At 42.4% G+C, this 25,042-nt stretch overlaps 1 protein-coding gene across 1 annotated transcript in view; it reads right to left on the bottom strand.

The window, feature by feature from the left end:
* The window catches only part of LOC124606341 (diuretic hormone receptor-like), a gene marked incomplete at its 3' end in the record, with an annotated part of 321,156 nt that overhangs the window by 119,231 nt on the left and 176,883 nt on the right, over nucleotides 1-25,042 (bottom strand). Inside the window, exon 6 of the mRNA XM_047138324.1 lies at nucleotides 16,263-16,343. Coding sequence (XP_046994280.1) covers nucleotides 16,263-16,343 — 81 coding nt within the window. The remainder of the gene's footprint in view (nucleotides 1-16,262; nucleotides 16,344-25,042) is intronic.

Raw genomic sequence — 25,042 nt, 5'->3', positions numbered from 1 at the left:
ATTTCCGATTGTTGCTTTAATTTCGGACACCAGCGTATTTGATCAACTGAAAAGCCCACTACAATTGTTGTTGTTGTGGTCTTCAGTCCTGAGACTGGTTTGATGCAGCTCTCCATGCTACTCTATCCTGTGCAAGCCTCTTCATCTCCCAGTACCTACTGCAACCTACATCCTTCTGAATCTGCTTGGTGTATTCATCTCTTGGTCTCCCTCTACGATTTTTACCCTCCACGCTGCCCTCCAATACTAAATTGGTGATCCCTTGATGCCTCAGAACATCACCTACCAACCGATCCCTTCTTCTGGTCAAGTTGTGCCACAAACTTCTCTTCTCCCCAGTACTACTCAATACTTCCTCATTAGTTATGCGATCTACCCATCTAATCTTCAGCATTCTTCTGTAGCACCACATTTCGAAAGCTTCTATTCTCTTCTTGTCCAAACTATTTATCGACCATGTTTCACTTCCATACATGGCTACACTCCATACAAATACTTTCAGAAATGACTTCCTGACACTTAAATCTATACTCGATGTTAACAAATTTCTCTTCTTCAGAAACGCTTTCCTTGCCATTGCCAGTCTACATTTTATATCCTCTCTACTTCGACCATCATCAGTTATTTTGCTCCCCAAATAGCAAAACTCCTTTACTACTTTAAGCGTCTCATTTCCTAATCTAATTCCCTCAGCATCACCCAACTGAATTCGACTACATTCCATTATCCTCGTTTTGCTTTTGTTGATGTTCATCTTATACCCTCCTTTCAAGATACTGTCCATTCCATTCAACTGCTCTTCCAAGTCCTTTGCTGTCTCTGACAGAATTACAATGTCATCGGCGAACCTCAAGGTTTTTATTTCTTCTCCATGGATTTTAATACCTACTCCGAATTTTTCTTGTGATTCCTTCACTGCTTGCTCAATATACAGATTGAATAACATCGGGGAGAGGCTAAAACCCTGCCTTACACCCTTCCCAACCACTGCTTCCCTTTCATGTCCCTCGACTCTTATAACTGGCATCTGGTTTCTGTACAAATTGTAAATAGCCTTTCGCTCCCTGTATTTTACCCCTGCCACCTTTAGAATTTGAAAGAGAGTATTCCAGTCAACATTGTCAAAAGCTTTCTCTAAGTCTACAAATGCTAGAAACGTAGGTTTGCCTTTCCTTAATCTTTCTTCTAAGATAAGTCGTAAGGTCAGTATTGCCTCACGCGTTCCAGTGTTTCTACGAAATCCAAACTGATCTTCCCCGAGGTCAGCTTCTACTAGTTTTTCCATTCGTCTGTAAAGAATTCGTGTTAGTATTTTGCAGCTGTGGCTTATTAAACTGATTGTTCGGTAATTTTCACATCTGTCAACACCTGCTTTCTTTGGGATTGGAATTATTATATTCTTCTTGAAGTCTGAGGGTATTTCGCCTGTTTCATACATCTTGCTCACCAGATTGTAGAGTTTTGTCAGGACTGGCTCTCCCAAGGCTGTCAGTAGTTCCAATGGAATGTTGTCCACTCCCGGGGCCTTGTTTCGACTCAGGTCTTTCAGTGCTCTGTGAAACTCTTCACGCAGTATCGTATCTCCCATTTCATCTTCATCTACATCCTCTTCCATTTCCATAATATTGTCCTCAAGTACATCGCCCTTGTATAGACCCCCTATATACTCCTTTCACCTTTCTGCTTTCCCTTCTTTGCTTAGAACTGGGTTTCCATCTGAGCTCTTGATATTCATACAAATGGCTCTCTTTTCTCCAAAGGTCTCTTTAATTTTCCTGTAGGCAGTATCTATCTTACCCCTAGTGAGATAAGCCTCTACATCCTTACATCTGTCCTCTAGCCATCCCTGCTTAGCCATTTTGCACTTCCTGTCGATCTCATTTTTGAGACGTTTGTATTCCTTTTGCCTGCTTCATTTACTGTATTTTTATATTTTCTCCTTTCATCAATCAAATTCAATATTTCTTGTGTTACCCAAGGATTTCTACTATCCCTCGTCTTTTTACCTACTTGATCCTCTGCTGCCTTCACTACTTCATACCTCAAAGCTACCCATTCTTCTTCTACGGTATTTCTTTCCCCCATTCCTGTCAATTGTTCCCTTATGCTCTCCCTGAAAGTCTGTACAACCTCTGGTTCTTTCAGTTTATCCAGGTCCCATCTCCTTAAATTCCCACCTTTTTGCAGTTTCTTCAGTTTTAATCTACAGGTCATAACCAATAGATTGTGGTCAGAGACTACAATTATAGAGAGCAAAAACATTCAGCGATTAAAAAATTTAGTAACGAAATTATCACCTTTTCTGTAAGAGACAGACAAATGAAAACGAGACAAGGCTAATTAACGAGCAAGGAGCGGACGTTGGTCACACAGGTCGCTGTTTGTATGGAAGTGCCCTCTGTTGGAAATCGATGAAGTACGACGCTAACGCTCACCCCTGTGCCATTTGTCTGTTAGACGTGATAGACGTGAGATCAGTGAATCGTGTGTGCGTCCCACTTCACGGTGACTGTGGGGAAGAGTAATAGCGAGATGCAGTGCGGTTTTTGAGTGCGGAAGTAGTATCTTACGGAGAAAGCAATGCGGAATGAATGCCATGTACGTCGAACATAATACGTCTCATGCGTGTGTGTTTACGTGGGATTATGGATTTCGAGAATTTCGGGTGTGATTGAAATGACTATCGGCTAGGATAGGTTCATCGCGTCATTTCTGCAGTCAGAAATGAACGGCGGAGGACTTTGGAAGACATTCGGCTCACATTAGGCATGAGTCACGCTACCGCCCACGTCATCGTGAAAGAGAACCTAAAATTCAGGAAAAGCCGTTTGCTATGTGTTCGCCTGTTTCATGTTGGAGCAGAAGATGAACAAAATGTCGACATCAGTGCACCACCCGGAAACGTATCATTATGAAAAGCCGGCCAGGGTGGCCGAGCGGTTTTAGGCGCTACAGTCTGGAGCCGCGCTATCGCTACGGTCGCAGGTTCGAATCCTGGATGTGTGTGATGTCCTTAGGTTAGTTAGGTTTAAGTAGTTCTAACTTCTAGGGGACTGATGACCGCAGATGTTAAGTCCCATAGTGCTCAGAACCTTTTGAACCATTATGAAAAATACTGTGTCTTGTTCAGTATTGTCGCGGGAGGTGAGACAAGTATCATCGTTTTGAGTCACAGAGCATGCGTCAGAACCAAAAATGGAAGCACATCGATATGCTCCCCCCCCCCCCCCCCCCCCAAAAAAAAAAGTTATCCTACGTCGTACACACCGATCCCGGCAAAGTCATGATGATCCTTTTTTATAATTGCAAAGGACTTTTGATACTCGTTTTTCCTGGATCACAGTACCAAAATTAATGCACTGTGTACATAGACACTTTCAAGAAGTGAAGCACGCCATTAAGCCCAAATACCCAAAAATGTTGACGAACGGCGTCAATATGTTGCAGGATAATGGCTGCACCCAGGCTGCCAACCTAGTTTCGATAGCGCTTCAGAAGTTTCGGTGAGAAGCACTTAGACATCTTGCTCCATGCGATTTCGGTATTTTGGAACCCTGAAGATTGACACTGATGGACATCGATTTGCTTCGGACGAAAAGGTTCTCATCTGGGTATAATCATGGCTCCGCAGGCCACGGCAAACATTTTTCCGTAAGGCAGTGATCGTCTTGTACCGCAGTGAAATGAATGTATTAACAGTTAGAGCGACTGCTTTTGAAATAATAAACATGTCTAGTTTTAATTTGACTGCCTGTTATCTGTAGCGCAACAGAAAAGCCCGATATGAATACAGAAAACCAAAAATAGTAGCAATTATCAGAACAAATAAACTAATTATGAGTCAATAAACTCACAAATAGAGTAACGCCCTGACAATAAGGAAGATGTATTCAGAACAAATTCCAAATTCATATAAATTGTAATCATTGTTTCTGCTTGTTACCAGGAAAATCATAGAAAATACTCATTTCTGATTGATAATGGCTATGAATATATTAACTCCTGTTCACATAGCTACGCTTGTGGGTTTAAGGACGAGCCTGCGCCATCACAGTTCATAACGTCCTCCACAAACATAGTGCGAACTACAAACACAGCGTTAGCTGACACGACTAACGCCAAAACAGACCCCAACTCTACACTTGTACGATTTCGTTCCCCGCAACGCCATTATATCATGGTTCAAACTATGGGTGGAACTGGAGGCTCAATTTGATCTACATGTTTTTACTTGTGTTACCGTGTGGTGAAGTGTAGATGCTCCTGAAAATGTTCACTTGTCAAATTTCAGCCTCTACATAAAAATGTAAGAAAATGACGCAAATACATGGGAACATACGCTTATTCATTGTATCCTAATTTATAATTTTTTGGCAACGTAAGATACCATATGAGTTTACACTCTAGCAAAATGAATAATGTAATGGAACAAGAGATGCATGACAAGTGTTACGAACTACGGCAGACGTTATAAAGCATGAAACATCGCAGAAAGTCAACAAGGACATTACGGAGTGCTCAAGAGTTCCGTGAATCCGCATGAATCCAAAGAGATTACATCCAACGGAGAAACGAAAGTTCCGTCAAGTAGCTGGTCAGCCTTGCACTAGTCCTAGTCATTCAACTGGAGTACATACAAGACGTAACAAATAAATAAATCGCAGTGGGGTAGCAAATTAATCACAGATTCTTGGAAAAGAAAATTATGTCAGACACACCACACCCAGTAGCATGTTAGAGAAGGTCTCATTTTCAACTTGCAGTGGAGCATTATTCACATCTCAGTATGGATTGGAAATGCGTAAGTGTTTTACATTTGGTCAAAATGACCGCTGGACTAAACGTGTGGGGAACTTATGAAGCTACAGATCTATGAAGTATTACGAGAGTTTACAACTAACAAAAGACTGACTCGCATTGCAGCATGCAGAGTCTGATAAGATCTAAGACGTTACATTAAATTCTACGAACTTTCATCGTTGTGAATTGGAACCTCACCCAGGACTAACTTTGTAAGTGAACGTTTCGTATTCTTAATCATCGCTGTTTAGTTATAACTATTGTCAGATACTTTCCACTCTGGTTTCTGTATTTCTTTAAAGTGTATTATTTGTGGCATAAAGACAATGTAAAGAGTTAAGAAACAGCCACTTTCAGTTCCTTATATAGACTGCTAGAAGCCGTGGTCAACATCCTGCTGACAGAACCATCCTATACATTTTGTAGTGCCACTTCTGCATGCCGACAATCTGGGACAGTAGTAACTCACTGCAGTTTGAAACACGGTGCCTGGCAACAGACTAATGCCAGTAAATGACCTAGTTTCACACGTTCCCGCGGTGACACACAAATGCCGCCTTTCCGTGTGGTCAGCACCGAGTAGCGGGATTTAAACCCAGGCCCAGATGAGCATGTCTTGACCGGCACAGTGCAGCGGCTGCCGTGTGCCAGTTGTCGCTGCGGGATCTACTGACACAGCTATGAAGACGTTATTGACGCCAGCAGGTCGTGATCCACGAACCCCTGCCTGCTTGTCCATGCCGTGGCAGCCATCACACTGCCACAGCCTCTATGGGGCCCCTCACCGTTGCCTGCTACCGCTCACCAGCCAGCAGTTCAGAGTTGTACTCTGAGCAGCACCACAACGACAGAAGTTGCTACCAGCTGCCCATGGGACGCCACAAGTGGTGCTACGGACGCTGCTGACAACGCAGCTCTGGCGTACCTGTGATGGCATGTCAGCATGTATTGTGTATTGTCCATGACCCATGCCTTCTTTGCCTGCTGGTACAGCGCCAGAAGGCAAATGCCGGGATGGTTCCTTTCAAAGGGCACGGCCGACTTCCTTCCCCGTCCTTCCCTACTGCAATGAGACCGATGACCTCGCTGTCTGGTCTCCTTCCCCAAAACAACCAACCAACAGCGCCAGAATATTACGAGCGAACGTCGTATCGTGCAAGAGAAGAGGGCGCACTCGGAAGACTATGCTGAACAGATAAATAACGACGTGTTTATAGTCACCACTGCCGTGCCTGCGGCTTACTCATCCGTACATCCTTCTCCAAATCCATCTGCAAACACCATGAAGCCCAAAAGATCGAGCACATCCTGAGAAGCAAGAACTGTTTACATTAAACTTCTGTTTCTCAGTAGCTATTCGGCATTGCTATATTTGGTGACCAACGAAGGACATTTTGCTGCTTCTGTCCATCATAAAGATGTAAGTAATCATTTGAATAAAAACTAATTTTAAATGTATCATAGTTTTACATGAGATTAAACCCTATAAAATAATTTCTCTTAGACCAATAGATTTGTAAATCCGTACGAATTGTCTTGAAAATTTGTGATTGTGAAAATGGGCACATGCAATAGACAATAGCAAGGAGTTGAGCTATTCATACATCCATTAATAAGTTGTTTAATAATAATGTGGATAACTATTCTCGCATTAATTATGCACTGTGTGCGCCCCGTGTTTCTCGTTTTTAATGTTGCGAATATTTTCTTAGCTATCAAACATTCACATTTACAGATTTTGAAACTATCTGTATGTAGTTAGGAAGCGGTACCGGGCTAGGAGAAATTATTTTATAGTTACCAGTTTGATTTAAAAATGTAGTATATTATAAACTCAATTTACTTAAATATTTATTTTCTGGTTTTTATACAGGTGTTGGTGAAATTTTTAAATCAATTTCATATGATTGTGATGAACCTACAACAGAGATATGTGGTAAATTTCACGTATCTTACAGATTCCCTTCATCTGACTCAACTAATATATTTCTTGCTTCTATGTGTATTTCTTTAAAAGGCCGTGAAGTTAAAAATGAGAGAGATCTGAGCTCATGTGGAGCTTTACCAGCGATAATCCTTCCAAGGAACCATTCAAAAATGGAAGAGAAGAATGGGAAATAGCAATGATGCACAAAGTAGCCTCTGCCACACAAGAGACAAAAATTCGAGTTAATATTGCATTCTCAACCAACTGTGAGCTGCATTTAAAATTTTAAATCTCTAGCTCACCAGAAAATTAATTTAAAATCAACTGCAAGGTTTGTACTGAACTGATAGACAATACAGCATTCTGTGCTCATCTGTGCCTGACTGCTCGAATAGTTCCTGGAACACATTTTGATACTACCTGCAAAACACTCCGGTCCTGCAGGGCGCTGAGATGCCTGGAATCACCAACTCTTTTCTCTCCACCTGCACGTTTATGGGAGCTAGGTGGATCAAATAGACAAGGAAGCGACTTATTAGTGCATTGCTCTCGAGCTATGTTGAAAATGTCAAGTCTCTACCTCATTGGTAAGTTTGTTTAAAATCGGTTGCAAAATTTGTACTGAACAGACAGACAGGCGAGAAAGCGACCTAATAAACATGTGGTAAATACACATACCAAAAAAAATTTGCATCACCCCAGTTTCCAGAACTCCTGGAGACAGACATATGGTATCACAGACACAGTCAATTTGACTGTTCAGAGATGTCACTAAACCCGCCCAAAGATGTAAACAATCATGCATGAGCAGTGCCTATTAGATGGAGGGGGTCCGACAGCCTATCAGTTCCTGTCAGTCCACCACGAAGGAGCTACGCGGCTCGTGTTGTCGGTAGTTCAACCATGCCTAGACGGTCAATACCGCTGTTCGATCGCGTCCGCATTGTTACTTTGTGCCAGGAAGGGCTCTCAAAAAGGCAAGTGTCAAGGCGTCTCGGAGTGAATCCATGCGATGTTGTTTGGACATGGAGGAAATACAGAGAGACAGGAACAGTCGGTGGCGTACCTCGCTCAAGCCGCCCAAGAGCTACTACTGCAGTGGATGACCGCTACTAACGGATTATGGCTCCGAGTAACCCTGACAGCAACGCCACCATGTTGGATAATGCACGACTCAAACTTTGCGCAAGAGGCTGCATGATGCGTAACCTCACTCCCAACGTCCATGGTGAGGTCCATCTTTGCAACCACGACACTATGCAGCGTGGTACAGATGGACCCAACAGCATGCCGAATGGACCGCAGAAGACTGGCATCACGTTCTCTTCACCGATGAGTGTCGCATATGCCTTCAACCAGACAATCATCGGTCAGGTTGAGCGCCTTAGACACACTGTCCAGCGAGTGCAGCAAGGTGGAGGTTCCCTGCTGTTTTGGGGTGGCATTATTTAGCGCCGAAATATGCCGCTCGTGGTCATGGAAGGCGCCGTAACGGCTGTACGACACGTGAACGCCATCCTCCGACCGACAGTGCAACCGTATCGGCAGCATATTGACGACAATTCGTGCCACCATCGTCCACATCTTGTTAATGACTTCTTTCAGGAGAACGACATCGCTCGACTAGAGTGGCCAATATGTTCTCCAGACACGAACCCTATCGTACATCCCTGGGATAGACTGAAAAGGGCTGTTTATGGACGACGTGACCCACCAACCACTCTGAGGGATCTACGCTGAACCGTCGTTGAGGAGTGGGACAATCTGGATCAACATTGCCTTGATGAACTTGTGGATAGTATGCCACGACGAATACGGGCATGCGTCAATGGAAGACGACGTGCTACTGGGTATTTGAGGTACCGATGTGTACAGCACTTTGGACCACCACCTCTGAAGGTCTCAATATATGGTGGTAGAACATGCAATATGTTGTTTTCATGAGCAATAAAAAGGGCTAAAATAATCTTGATGTTGATCTCTATTCCAATTTTATATACAGGTTCCGGAACTCTCAGAACCAAGGCGATGCAAAACTTTTTTTGATGTGTGTAAATATATTTCCACTTTCCTATAGCAATGGTAATCATACACTATGACAGCTATACGATAAAATCAGCGCTTGTTGCTGTTTACGCTTCGCCGATAAAGCCCTGAAATAATACAGAGTGAAGAAGGAGCACCCTGAAACAATATTCTGTCAATAATAAAGTTTTATTCACATGTGATATAGGCACGACCTGTGCTGCATACAGATTAGCGACGCTATGGCGCGTCAAGTTGTTTCTGATGTTCGCATGTCCTGAAATAAACTATACTCGTATATAAAGTATCACCCTCCGTCCAGGAGGCAGTTCTGTTTGTACATTGGTGGCCATAATAAACGCACTTTCACTGCTAAGTACTGCACTTCATTGACAACCTACTTTCGCATTCGAAACTGACTCTGGTTACAGCTTGATGGCAGTATTTTCATCATCAACGCCACCAACAATCGTTCAATGTCCACCCTGCTTTATGCTTTTGCAATCTTCAGCTTTATATATCAACGTTTCTTCTACATGTTTCTCAATATTAACGGCACCCCCCCCCCCCACCCCACACCCCCGCACCCAACCAACCAATTTCTATCTCCCTCCATCCTCTTCCCCCCCCCCCCCTCCCCATCCCACCCCACAGAGCATTTTGTTCCATTACGTCGTCAGTCGTCATCTCGGTTATCTATTATCTTTTAGGAATCCGGGGCAGACGATCCTTCAGTCATCCGCCACACATTCGCAGCTCCCACTCACCCGTATTTCATTCTCATTACAGTCACAGTGCCCCCTACCACCCTGTTCTCTAAATCATTTTCCCCCTACATACTTCATCATTTCTCTATTTACGACCTCTGGAGTTTGAAAGACTCTAGGTTATTTTCGATCTTTCGTTTATCTTTTCTGCTATACACCCAGTCGTTATATTGGGTGTCTCTCCTAGGGATCGTCAGGCACATGTTGTCTACAATTTTGGCAGATACTTGCAATTTCGTTTTTGTAAGGAGAAGGTGGAAACAACCCAAACAAATATTGCTCATCAAGTCCTTCATAAGACACCTATCGTATATGGAAAGTGTCGATTTGTTTTCTGTTCAAACAAAATAATTTTTAATGCGGCGTTTTCTGTGCCCACTCCATAGAGCGGCCCCAGATTAATCTAGTGTGTTATTCGTTTTATCTATGTGTGTGAACAGGAGCAGCAAAACTTACGGATGGGATAGGAAATAACGAAGTCCAGTTGCAAAGTCTGTCTGAAGGAGTCAGTGTGGGGAGTCAGTGTGAGGTATATAGTCTTTGGTGTGTATCATAGGAGCCCATACTACAAACGTACCTGACAACGCCGTCGGAGGTTCGAGTCCTCCCTCGGACATGGTTATGTGTGTCGTCTTTAGCGTAAGGTAGTTTAAGTTGGATTGATGATGATGAGTCCCATACTTCTTTTACAGAGCTTAGGGGAGCGACGCAGGAGAACCGCGCCGCCTTACTAGGCAAGGTCCTAGTGGAGGTGGTTTGCCATTGCCTTCCTCCGACCGTAATGTGGATGAATGATAATGATGAGGACGACACAATGACACCCAGTCATCTCGAGGCAGGAAAAATTCCTGACCCCGCCGGCAATCGAACCCGGGACCCCGTGCTCGGGAAGCGAGAACGCTACCGCGAGACCACGAAGTGCGGACTTAAGTTAGATTACGTAGTGTGTAAGCTTAGGGGCCGATGACCTCAGTAGTTTGGTCCCATAAGATCTTACCACAAATTTCCAAATTAGCATGACAACGGCAACATAAGTGGGCTAATGACATTTCGAGATGAACTGTTCTTCGCCTCTACATCTACATCTACATCTACATTTATACTCCGCAAGCCACCCAACGGTGTGTGGCTGAGGGCACTTTACGTGCCACTGTCATTACCTCCCTTTCCTGTTCCAGTCGCGTATGGTTCGCGGGAAGAACGACTGTCTGAAAGCCTCCGTGCGCGCTCTAATCTCTCTAATTTTACATTCGTGATCTCCTCGGGAGGTATAAGTAGGTGGAAGCAATATATTCGATACATCATCCAGAAACGCACCCTCTCGAAACCTGGCGAGCAAGCTACACCGCGATGCAGAGCGCCTCTCTTGCAGAGTCTGCCACTTGAGTTTATTAAACATCTCCGTAACGCTATCACGGTTACCAAATAACCCTGTGACGAAACGCGCCGCTCTTCTTTGGATCTTCTCTATCTCCTCCGTCAAACCGATCTGGTACGGATCCCACACTGATGAGCAATACTCAAGTATAGGTCGAACGAGTGTTTTGTAAGCCACCTCCTTTGTTGATGGACTACATTTTCTAAGCACTCTCCCAATGAATCTCAACCTGGTACCCGCCTTACAAACAATTAATTTTATATGATCATTCCACGTCAAATCGTTCCGCACGCATACACCCAGATATTTTACAGAAGTAACTGCTACCAGTGTTTGTTCCGCTATCATATCATCATACAATAAAGGATCCTTCTTTCTATGTATTCGCAATACATTACATTTGTCTATGTTAAGGGTCAGTTGCCACTCCCTGCACCAAGTGCCTATCCGCTGCAGATCTTCCTGCATTTCGCTACAATTTTCTAATGCTGCAACTTCTCTGTATACTACAGCATCATCCGCGAAAAGCCGCATGGTACTTCCGACACTATCAACCAGGTCATTTATATACATTGTGAAAAGCAATGGTCCCATAACACTCCCCTGTGGCACGCCAGAGGTTACTTTAACGTCTGTAGACGTCTCTCCATTGATAACAACATGCTGTGTTCTGTTTGCTAAAAACTCTTCACTCCAGCCACACAGCTGGTCTGATATTCCGTAGGCTCTTACTTTGTTTATCAGGCGACAGTGCAGAACTGTATCGAACGCCTTCCGGAAGTCAAGACAAATAGCATCTACCTGGGAGCCTGTATCTAATATTTTCTGGGTCTCATGAACAAATAAAGCGAGTTGGGTCTCACACGATCGCTGTTTCCGGAATCCATGTTGATTCCTACATAGTAGATTCTGGGTTTCCAAAAACGACATGATACTCGAGCAAAAAACATGTTCTAAAATTCTACAACAGATCGACGTCAGAGATATAGGTCTATAGTTTTGCGCATCTGCTCGACGACCCTTCTTGAAGACTGGGACTATCTGTGCTCTTTTCCAATCATTTGGAACCCTCCGTTCCACTAGAGACTTGCGGTACACGGCTGTTAGAAGGGGGGCAAGTTCTTTCGCGTACTCTGTGTAGAATCGAATTGGTATCCCGTCAGGTCCAGTGGACTTTCCTCTATTGAGTGATTCCAGTTGCTTTTCTATTCCTTGGACACTTATTTCGATGTCAGCCATTTTTTCGTTTGTGCGAGGATTTAGAGAAGAGCCGGCCGAAGTGGTCGTGCGGTTGAAGGCGCTGCAGTCTGGAACCGCAAGACCGCTACGGTCGCAGGTTCGAATCCTGCCTCGGGCATGGATGTTTGTGATGTCCTTAGGTTAGTTAGGTTTAACTAGTTCTAAGTTCTAGGGGACTAATGACCTCAGCAGTTGAGTCCCATAGTGCTCAGAGCCATTTGAACCATTTAGAGAAGGAACTGCAGTGCGGTCTTCCTCTGTGAAACAGCTTTGGAAAAAGGTGTTTAGTATTTCAGCTTTACGCGTGTCATCCTCTGTTTCAATGCCATCATCATCCCGTAGTGTCTGGATATGCTGTTTCGAGCCTCAACTGGTAACTGGAGAAGAACTATAGAAGATAACTGTAATGCTGCTGTCTACGAACACAATGGATGGTGCCGAAGTGTCAGAGTATTACCAGACGGTCAGTAAACTACATGCCTCCTACTACAATTGTACATTTCTATACAAGAAATTAAAAGTAGTAGCGATATACCAGTAGGTATTCTTCGATAAAAACCCAAGTTTCACTCATCATATATAGGAGGCAGGAGGAAAAGGAGGAGGAGGAGTTTAGTGTTTAACGTCCCGTCGACAATGAGAACATTAAAGACGGAGCACAAGCTCGGATTAGGAAAGGATGGGGAAGGAAATCGGCCATGTCCTTTCAAGGGAACCATCCCAGCATTTGCCTGAAACTTTAGGGAAATCATTGAAAACCGAAATCAGGATGGCAGGAGACGTGTGTGAACCGTCGTCCTCCCGAATGCGAATCCAGAAATGATGAAAATAACCATAAACATCGCTAGTAGATAATATCTACTGTCCCTGAGATTTATTAAGACCTACATGAGTTTATGCAAGCGTCAGTTGTGGTGTATTTTGCAAGTCCATAGATTACATATTTTGATGCCAGCTTCGATATTCAGAAGATTGCACCAAAGTGTGCTAATTTTTGGCCCCAAATGATGCATTACTGATAATTCTTTTAATATAGACCAGGAAAGAGAAGCCCCAGTAACGATTAAAGAAAGGCGATCAAACGAAAGCACCTAGAATACGGAGGAACTGAGAACAATACGGAAAAATAAAATAACATTGTTTTTTACCACTGCGCTAAAATGAATGGACACTCCTGGCCCATCCAGAAGAGCAAAGAAATTTTTTCCTAACATCATGAGAGATTAACAAAGCGGCTCAATAACCATATAAGGAGTCAGTATGCATATATTCAAAAGGCGAATCAATGGTACTTGCACTTGATGCTGTGTGGTCTTTGTCGTGAAAACTTTTAGACGCTGTACACACTAACAAAATACAGTGGGTGATCGTGTCAGGCATTCAGGGCACCTGGTCCTAAAGCGACACTGAGGAGTCAGTCATCTTGGCGCACCTTGTTCGAAGACCAGAGAGAATGATATCATGATACGTTCAACTTCCGTGACATTCAACATCTCGTACAGGAGGGAAGGTAACTGAGGTATAACTACTAAATCAATTGATCTTCAAAACTGTCAGTCATAATATGTAAAGTATCTAAGGAAAAGTGCATTCCACGATATTAGAGTGACTCGTGAGATTTAAGACGTCAGGAAGAACGCTACTGTCATGCGGCCCTTCGCCAGAAGAATCGAGCAGACAGTGACTGATGACTAACTTAGAGTAGGGGCGACAACCTTCAATAGTTAAAATGTATTAATTACCTATGAATGTGACGACCTTAATGAACGTACAAAGATAAATGTTCCGATTATAACCAATAGTTATAAACAATAGTACTAGCAGTTGGAGAACTGACTAAGGGCTCAGTAGTAGTTCTGTAGTAGTTTAAACAATTTCTCCTTTATATTTTTGTTTCTTTTTGTTGTACTTTAATTGTTGGTATTATGAGGCAGTAACTATTATATACCCATTTACGGTACTCAGATAAAAGGATTGCGTCCCCATTATGCTCGTACTTATACCCGCAGAAGACAGTAATTGTGAAGAACAAAACCAAATACAGTACGTCTGAAGCTCACTCAGCAATCGTTGTCCATTCTGATACGAAATTCATTGCAAATCTGTGTGCATATTGTTCCATTTTACTCAGTTCACTCAGTTTCACTTATTTCATGGAAAACCCGCATTTTCACTCCGATGGCGAGTAAGGGAAGAATGTACCCCTTCACAGCAAATTCTGCTTTGGGCAATGTGTCTGAGTAATGTATGTGCTGACCGAGATTATGTAAACGAAGGTACACCTTTTGAGAAATAATAGTTCATGTATGATTTGTAACTCACTTGGTCATAAATGGTTATTATTTCTTCAACGATTTAAATTTCTGTAGTCTTTTTAACCTTCAAGCATATATAGTAGACAAGGGCATAGTTTAAATAGAAATAACCTTTATGGACTGTAGAACAGATACCTCCCGCATTTTAAAATCGTTTTAATTCATTTTTGACTGTTAAAATTACGTACTTGCTTTTTTAGACTTAGTATGCATAAATAATATGACCATTAAGGGATTTTATGCATTAATATATGCGCCCCCACGTCGCAATTACAGACACATGTTTCGGGCTTTTCACATATTTAACTTGGTGTTTAAATTTATGTAATCAGAGGCATAGTCACAGCGAATGAAATCATTTGTTCTGAAAATAATGTGTAAAACTAATCCTCTTTTTCACAACAAAATTACGCGTAATTGGAAGTGTTTCAAGAATTCGTTATTTGTAGTAGAATCTCGAGATAAGCTTCATTAGAAAGGAGTTTCCTTCCTGTCATATATAACCACACTATTGGAAGAGATGATAGGTCGTACCGTCTGGAATTACATAGTAGGGTTCATTCGTGTGCTATTCTCTTCCTTTCACAGTATGTACAAGGGAAACATTACGAAAGAAGTAGTTTTCCATATCTTCAGTCTTCTTTATAGAGTTAGAGCTAGAGTTCATTGTTATTATTATTAATAGTTTACGACGTTGAGACAATCAACATTACTCCTGCAACATAAAACGAATATATTAAACTTTTGATATATATTTTACGTTTCTTTCGCGTATAGTTTTGTAGCACTAGTATGGCCTTTCTGCCTACAGCCCTTGTAACACTGCGATTATGGTTGTCCTACAACATTTAAATTCACATTTATCGCCGTAGGTAATCGTATCCACGAGTGGTTAAATGAATATGTCCTCTGGTAGAGGAACATTTAGTTCATAACAATAGCCTTATTATATATATGACTGGTCAATTTTTAGAATTATTAGTTCTCTATCACTTGCATACTGCTCGTGCTTTGTGTCGATCATTACGAAATCATATTTCCACTCTTATATCAAATAACGGTTACTGTAGATGACGAGGGGAAAAGGACCGAAACGTAGTATTCCTGTATTCATTTCTTAAAATTAGTTCTTGAACTTTAGTAAGTTTTCTTGGGACAGTTTGCATCAATCTTCAAGTGTCTGCAGTTAAGTTTTGTAAGCATCTCATTGACACTCTTCCACGGGTCAGATAAACCCGTGTCATTCGTGCTGTCCTTCTTAGTATGCTTTCGGTATCCCCTATTAATTCTATTTGGTACACATGTGACCACTATTCAGGGATGGGAAAGATGAGTCTTTTCTTATCATGTATGACATTAAAATTGCAGTTTAATCTTGCCCTAAAAGCAAAATTGCCTATATCTGCTGATTTATCATAACTGTTTGCTTTGGATACACTTTTTAATGGCTTGAAAAAATTTTACGGTCATTAGCGCTTGAGTGCAGGTGCTTTAGTAAACAATATATTCTTTCAATTCACCTAATAGCCGCGCGCATGGCCGTGTGAGAGAGTGTGTGTGCGAAAATGTGTGTGTGTGTGTGTGTGTGTGTGTGTGTGTGTGTGTGTTTGCGGGGAGGGGGGAGCGCATGCTCGCGAGCTATGATTTTTGTCAGTGCTTTCTCGAGATTTCCTCTTTTTTGTCGACATTACGTTGTAGACTGTCACTGCAACATTGAAAGCAATTTTCTTTCTGTGGCTCGTAAAGTATATGAGAAATTTTATAATTGAAATTAAAATTATCTTGCAGAGGATTCAAAATGAAGTACTTACCCCAGCCAATTATTACGTAGGCGCTGAGTTGTATATTTTTCCCCGTAAATGTCTCCACCACCAAAATATACAGGTACAGACCTAAAACAGAAAAGAACTATGAACTTAGTTGTGTAATACCTAACACAAAAACGACGATCCAGAAATATATTCACTTCTGTCGATAAGCTTTCTTACACCATTAAGAAAATAGTTCACATTTTTCTGGATTTGCATGCTGCAAGCTGTTAATATTAGAATCGATTTAATTAGGTCGAGTTTTGCACTCCAAGATGATTGCATTAGATGGAAATAATATGTTTTAATTCCTGAAATATGCATCTAGGTAAAATGAAAGTTCGGTCATATCTGTCATACTTCAGTGCTTCAAAAACAAACTTAAAATCCAAGCAGTTTCAGTTTTTACGTTTTTCGTTCGAGTGTTCAATTTAGGAGTGATGTAGTTAAACACAACGTGGGAGGTAAACATTCTAAGCAACAGTTTATCGAAACACATTATTCATGGTGCTAGCAAGCATTTTTGAAAATGAACGTGGTAGAGACGGTTTAGATACTTTCTCAGTTTATACGTCGAGATAAGTCCCTTTATGACACAGAAGGAACATTAAGAAACGTCATTGAGGTAGAAAAAAACTGCAACAACCCGTACGCTTTTGAAACAGATGCTTTACTCTTCACTGGCATTTCCGGAAACAAGTGTGCTGTTCTCAGACCATTATTTCCGGAAACAAGTGTGCTGTTCTCAAACCATTATGAATAAGGTAAGGAGAGTATGGTATAGTATACTGTCAACAACGAGATCATTAGAGACGAAGGACACGTTTAGAATGGAAAAGAGTGTGTAATTCACTTAACCATGTGTTCCTTAAAGGTATCGTGCCTGCAGTCGTCATAACCAGGATAATAAAGTACGGAAAAGGTACTGCGGCTGCACAGAGATTTGGAAATTCAGATTCAGTGTATTAATCACCGAAACACCTCTATCAGTACATCCCTTGTTTTGATATCGTAATTTGTTATTTACACACGTCTGTATGTATACGCTAGGTTTATAGCAACACTTTTTTAAGCTTTACGCCCTAGTGAATCATCTTAAAAGCCTAGAATATAGAGACGAACATTTAGCCAGGTGGCCTTTTACTGTGTGTAGAACAAACGACGTATGGTATATTAGACACTGGAACTGCATACGCACGAGGAAAACAGTTTGAGAGCAGCCTTAAAGCGGACATGGGTGAAGCTATGTTTCAACACCCTACAGAGCGAGTTGAGGTTGCCTCCGCCAGAATACTCGTATTTCACAGATTGCGGAATGTGGCGGAAATGATGCTGAGAATGTATGTGACGTATATTCGTGGGGACTGGTTTATGGAAGTCACAGAAAATGAGGGTTAGTATTAAAGCTGTGGACCCGTTCAAGAGTAGGAATTCCAAGTATGTTACTGTGCCTGTCGTAACTGGTACCTTATCCTTCCATACAAGACTGTGTCGAGGCAAACTCAAAAGCATTACTTCTACGTAAATTGGTCTATTAGACTGCACAAATTCGCTGAACAGTTCAGAAATTTTTAAACACCTGAAAAGGAGAAATATGAATTTGTTCTGTGGAAACAACTAAGAACTTGTAGGGGGTGGACACAGCACAACATCGTAGACATAATGCACGCCACCAAAAACGGTAGGTTCTCCGTCAAGGAAGGGTTTCAGGTGAGCTCTCCAGCCAGCAATATTATACCGACCGAGATCTGAGAAACTCCCGTTTGTACACTCTTAAACTGTGCAGCTTGAGACGATTCCTAAATGAAGTAGGCGCGGACTGTGTCGTCGGGAGTTGGTATTATCAAACGACAAGATGGGACACACAATGAGAAGCAACAGTTCTGCATGGGAATGTCAGGTTGTCAACTAAAGCATCGACAACTCCTACGGTGCTGAGATATTGCCTATTGGCATTCGCTGGATACTTTGAAGAAGCACACCATCACAGTAAAGAAGGTGTAGACCATGTAGTTTTCGTTACTGCATCGTAATAAAAAATTAACATGTCAGTGTTCATGGAAAGTTGAAAAACTTTGTGCTGGGCGTTATACAATCTTTTGTATCAAACCACAATGGCTGCAGACAATACTACAGCTGTGACATAATTCACGAGGTACAAATGATTTAAAATGATCTGATTAGTTAATTGTAATGAAATGGCCGGCCGCGGTGGTCTAGCGGCTCTAGGCGCTCTGTCCGGAGCCGCGCGACTGCTACGGTCACAGGTTCGAATCCTGCCTCGGGCATGGATGTGTGTGATGTCCTTAGGTTAGTTAGGTTTAAGTAGTTCTAAGTTCTAGGGGACTGATGACCATAGATGTTAAGTCCCATAGTGCTCAGAGCCATTTGAACCAGCTTGACAATTCTGAGCAGTTACAGTGACAAACCGAGTGCCTTCTGTGACTTCTGCATCATTGAAAAGCGTGAATTTCTATATGAAGCTCAGTATTCCGTAGCACATCCTATCAAACGTAAATTTATATCTACGTTTAATTTTTGTTGATTAGGTGACACGCAACGGAAGATTGTAATGACAATGCGGAAATTTGTGTCATAGTGTGTAGGAGAGGGTGCGTGAAATTTACCCTTTATAGCAATACAAAACTTCCTTCCGAAGAGGCCTTGCCAAATCGTCATCATTGTACTCCTCATGTACACTGTCCGCACAGTAGAGGGTATACGATACCACACATTTCACTGACTCATCTTGCAGATACGCTAATATTTTATCTGTCACTTCTTTCTCAGTCTGCGAAATTCTATGGGCTCCTTTCTGATGAAATGTAAACTTCGGCAACTGTTGTAGATATACAGTAATGCAAAGCTTGCTTTACCTATCGTTTCCATTGATCTGCTTTGTATCAGCACTAAAAGCAGTGTAGCACTCGTCGTCTAAGCAGTTCAATTACGCTCTGTAGCGTGAAGCCGCGCTCACCATTGGATAACTCCAGTCCCGCCCCCTGTTCCCATTAGCAGCCAATATTGTGGTTGCTTGGTAGACAGCATATGAGGCTTGAAATGCGGTAAACAGCATTGATCTTTTGCGACCTCACACTCAAGGGTTTCCTTGTTATATATCATCGATCTATTAAATTCAAACTTTTCCTGGTATTACCAACTTTAAACACTTGTAGTCGCCTCCATATTTTCGTGTCCTTTCACGGTGTGGACTGTTAGTTGCTTAAGACTAAAGTTATGCTCAGTATCACATTCATATGGGTTCCAATCAAGCTCAGAGATCTTCGGCCACTGGGACTACGTGGTTACGATCACTTGTATTTGCCGCACAGGTCAAATGTTAGGGGTTGTTTGCCAAAATGGGCACCAACCGACAAAATCATTGGTCCTTACACGAACTGGACCTGGACGAGCAATTTCCAACATTTGGAGCTTGTGTCCTATACGTTTAATAATTTCATTCACTTGTTCGTTATTCAGTTATTACTTCCGAATAATCTTGGACCCTTTTGTAGCACTTCGTGTGAGCTCGTCTTTTTCTACCTTTAATAAAGGGGGTCAAATCGCGTTACCTTTGAGTCACGTTTACCTTCAGGGAGTAAAGTTGAAATGGATAAAATGTTTTCTTCGCTTTGTACGAATACTTGCAGTTTATAGCTCGTGGTCGTGCGGTAACTTTCTCGTTCCCGCGCCTTGGTTCCCGGGTTCGATTACCGGCGGGGTCAGGGATTTTCTCTTCCTCGTGATGAATGGGTGTTGTGTGATGTCCTTAGGTTAGTTAGGTTTAAGTAGTTCTAGGGGACTGATGACCATAGCTGTTAAGTCCCATAGTGCTCAGAGCCATTTTGCAGTTTATCAAAATAAGACTTTTTACGAATATGAAAGCGTATTACTTTTTTTATAAAAGGGTAAGGCTATTTTGATCTTATCAACACCATTTTTCGTCTTGTACGCTACTATTGTGACTGAAGGGCCCAGGGATATTGCTTCCGCGGAGGCCGTGTTAGACGAGCACTTGAGGATGGCACACTGTGTATATTGCTGACGCAGCAGCGAACTTGCACTGTGTAATTTTCACTCGCACGTATGATTTTCGTGCTGGAATGGCCACACCGACAGGGTTGCTTTCAGTGCTATTTATCTTCAGTTAACTTCAGATCGCCCAGATGACAATGTCAACTACATATTATATAAATAGTTTGACTGTATTGACTGTATTTGTTTAACAAGGACTGTGTCCCGATCGATGTTGAACGAGTGCGTTAAAATTCGGTTACATGCCAAACTACACTGATTAAAATATCTAGGTACTACAATTAAGAGCAACATAAAATGAAACAATCTCTTGTGGAATGTTGTGGGGGAGCTGAATACATGGGAGCGAAGAATCTTTTAGTCAGCCTTCACTACTCTTGTTGGTTCCCTTCAGGAGTACTTCCGCGTGGCGTGGGTTCTTTAGTAGATATGATTGACAAATGATGTAGAGCAAGTACGGAAACAGTATATTATCCTTAATCATTGCGGAATAGAGGAGGTAGGGTCACGGACATGATAAGCGAGTTGTGGTGGCAATCATTAACACAGATTTCCTCGTTGGAAACGACGAGGAACGACTTCCTGCTTCCAATCCCAAAATACTTACGGTATTATAATCGCATTTACGAAAGGAAATACGCCCATAGGAATTAAATAAGTTAGAGGCCGCAAGCATTTCATTTTTCTCTTGTATATTCGAGAGTGGAACGGTATTAATATGTTCTTAAAGTATTTATGTGGACTGTCTGCCAGAGAACTGAGAAATTCAGAGTAGTTTTGCAAATGTAGTGCAAAGAAAGCTGGTTAGAAGGCTAGCCACTTCTGTGTAGCGATTTTAAGTAGACGCTTCAAACACCTTTTCATCTGCTCAGATCTTGTCTGCTCCGGAGACCAGTTAGCATTATGTCGCAGTGCAAGGGTAAACACTCTTAACTGGCATATCTGACGCACGGAAAATCGTCACGTGATACCGAAGTACAAATTAAACTCCGTAAAATTGAATGTACGCGGCTGTTTCTTTTTTTGTGATTTGAATTGTCCATTTTCATGCGCTAAATCAGCGGATCTAACTTTAGCTGTTAGATGACAGTTAACTTTATTTTACTACAACGTGGTACAGATTCTCCACTTATCATATTTCTGTGATTTAAATTTAAAGTTTAGTGAATGTACACTGGTGTACAAAACTCAAGGACTATATAACTTTGGTATATTATGTAGCTGCCAAGTTACATAGCTCGCTGAAACTTGGACCATACATAGTGTTATGACCGTAGAAAATTTCAATTTTTATTCTTGCTTTTGTGACCATGATAAGAGTCCAGGCTCCATAGGCAACCAACCAGCCGACATTAAGAAATAGTCCACGTGGACGTAGGGACAAGATAAGCGGCGGAGGCTGCCAAGTATGGCTTGTTGATCATATAACTTAGTGTTTGACTTCGTGCCAGAGGAAGCAGCATGAATCAAGCTTGCACAATGGAAGACGCAAACACCAGGGCGATAATACAGCAAGAGAGAGTGTCAGTCACGTGCGGAAAAGACTCGTGTGGAACCAAATTAAGTTGTGTGCCGCTAGAAACAAAAGTGTCGTGTGGAACCGAAGGCATTCTTGCGTAAGCCGACCAATTAGAAACGAGAGTGTCGTGTGGAACCTTAGGCATTATTGTGCAATCCGATCACTCAGAAATGAAAGGGTCGTGTGAAACAAATTAACTCGTGTGCACCCAAGTACATGAGAAACGAAATAAAAGACCAGGCAGCGGAATAGCTAGAAGCAGAGATTCAGAGCCAGTGCCGGCAGTTTGAAGATTCCACAGCGAGACGCCAGCGAGGCCTAGTTGGCCCATAGCAGGCGATACAGCTGATAAAGACTTCAACTATGAGAAGACGGTGATAGACTCTGGTGGACACTCAGGAACTGCAGGTCAAGTAGGAATTTTTAGAGTTTCATTGGAATAGTGTTGAACAGAGGCTGTCAGTCTTTGTCTCAATTACTTAGAGAGATTTCAGAGCTAACCAAGAACAAGTGATTGCTTTGTACTTGTTTCTTATATGTACTGGCATTTGGTTTGAAGTAGCAAGTCCGAATAAATAGACTGAATCTTACTAAGGGGTTTATTGCAATTCTGTAACCTATTTTCAGGAAACTTATTTGCTTCAAACCATGGAGATTCTCTCCCTCTCATCTCCGATGTAAAGGCTGACAGCAATTTATAACTAATCCATTTGTCGTTAACGTCCCAATTGCACTACGCAGTTCACAGTTACTTCATTGTGGTGTAGTGAGGCTGTGCCAGGACACGACAATAGAAAGAACTGCTACGGTATAGTACAGAAGGATAACCAAAAGGAGTATGCAGTGAGAGGAGCAGAAACGACACTTTTATTCAAAGGCAATAAATACACGTAAGCGACCATGGGCATTACATGACGGTACGTTGTTCTTATTATGGTGTGTGATCCCCACGGTCACCAGTGCACACTGTGCAGCGTGCTCCCACGCTGGTCACAATGTTGGTAAGTTTTCGTTATATCGGCTTTCCATTCCTCAACCAGAGCAATTGACAACTACTAGACGGTCGCTGGTGCACGTGGACGGAGCGCAGAACGTACCCCCAAAGCGTCACACACGTGCTCAGTGGGATGTCAGTCAGGGTAAAGGGCAGCATGTCCATTCTCCGAATGTCCTCCGGTTCCAACAGCTCCTCCATCTACGCTGTTCGAGACTGTCGCGCATTGTCATCCACAAAAATGAAGCAGAACGGATGCATCCTTGGGAATAATTGGAAGAGGAAGGAGTACAGTGTCACAATAAGGCAGACCGGCGAGTCTATCGATAATCTGGAGGTCAGTGCAACCATGCCACTTTACGCCTCCCCACACCATGCCACCTGGACAACCAAAATGATCATGTTCAACAGCATTCAGTGGTTCGAGGTTGGAACACGTAATGCACCCAGTAAAAATTTCGAATATGACGGTTTTAGAGGTCTGCATGCTATGGTATGAGGAGGCATAAGGTTGCATGGGCGAACTGATCTCCAAAACTTGGAAGATGGTACACTTACTGGCCGACTTCATTGTGACATCGTAAGCGTTTCCCACGTGCGTCTTTTCAGGTGTTCCCCAGACTCAGATCTCATGGAGGGTTTGAGATGTATTGGGGAGGCGTACTGCAGTACGTCCACATCCGCCGTCGACCATTCAGCAATGTCAGCCGCGCTGGTGGAGGCATGGTGCGTCCCGTCACAAGAACGTATCAACAATGTGGCCAGCATGGCAGTACGTCGTAGAGCATGCATTGGCGTCGGTGGTGGTCGCACACCATACTATGAACGAGGTACCGCCTTCTGTGGCGTTAAGTGGACGATCACGAATCGAGGCGTCTTCAGTGTAATAGTCGACTTCAAATAAGTCGAATTAAGTCGAGTGATGCTGAGGGAATTAGATTAGGAAATGAGACACTTAAAGTAGTAAAGAAGTTTTGCTATTTGGGGAGCAAAATAACTCATGATGAACGAAGTAGAGAGGATATAAAATGTAGACTGGCAATGGCAAGGAAAGCGTTTCTGAAGAAGAGAAATTTGTTAACATCGAGTATAGATTTAAGTGTCAGGAAGTTATTTCTGAAAGTATTTGTATGGAGTGTAGCCATGTATGGAAGTGAAACGTGGACGATGAATAGTTTAGACAAGAAGAGAATAGAAGCTTTCGAAATGTGGTGCTACAGAAGAATGCTGAAGATTAGATGGGTAGATCACATAACTAATGAGGAGGTACTGAATAGGATTGGGGTGGAGTTTATGGCACAACTTCACTAGAAGAAGGGATCGGTTGGTAGTACATGTTCTGAGGCATCAAGGGATCACCAATTTAGTATTGGAGGGCTGCGTGGAGGGTAAATAAAAATCGTAGAGGGAGACCAAGAGATGAATACACTAACCAGATTCAGAGGGATGTAGGCTGCAGTACGTACTGGGAGATGAAGAAGCATGCACAGGATAGTGTAGCGTGGAGAGCTGCATCAAACCAGTCTCAGGACTGAAGACCACAACAACAACAAATAAGTGTCATTTCTTTTCAAAAAAATGGTTCAAATGGCTCTAAACACTATGGGACTTAACATATGATGTCATCAGCCTCATAGACTTAGAACTACTTAAACCTAAGTAACCTAAGTACATCACACAAATCCATGCCCGAGGCAGGATTCGAACCTGCGAACGTAGCAGCAGCGCGGTTCCGGACTGAAGCCCCTAGAACCGCAGGCCCATTTCTTTTCGCCTCACTGATTATTTCTTTCAGCTACCTTCTGTATTACAATCTAGAAGTTCCATGTACGGTCAAAGTTCCATTGAGCTGTGTCATTGGGCAGGGCAGGAAGTTAATTTCGTCCCAAAGTTTTGTATACCAGTGCATATGCATCCGCTTCGAGCAACTTATCCGACTTGAAAACATTGCCGAAGTATCTGCCAAAATTATCTATGGAGAAACAAACACTACATAGCTTTCAATCTCATTATTTTAGAAACACCCAGTACATCAATAACAAAGGGAAGTATTATTGCACAAACGTTTCATGAAGCACACCTCACAGTAATGTGAAATCAGGATGCAGAGGAGAGAAAAATCGTTTTTCGTTTGTCCCTTGTGCGGTTGTGTTTAACAAAGCGGCCACGTTTTCAGATGGGTGTTTAACAGGACAGCTCTGAGGCAGCGTTCGCCAACGTTATCAGGGAATAAAC

Source organism: Schistocerca americana, chromosome 3 (genome assembly GCF_021461395.2).
Source record: "Schistocerca americana isolate TAMUIC-IGC-003095 chromosome 3, iqSchAmer2.1, whole genome shotgun sequence".
NCBI lineage: Eukaryota > Metazoa > Arthropoda > Insecta > Orthoptera > Acrididae > Schistocerca > Schistocerca americana.
Note: the sequence above shows the minus strand (reverse complement) of the source record. Positions and strands in the feature narration are given on the sequence as shown.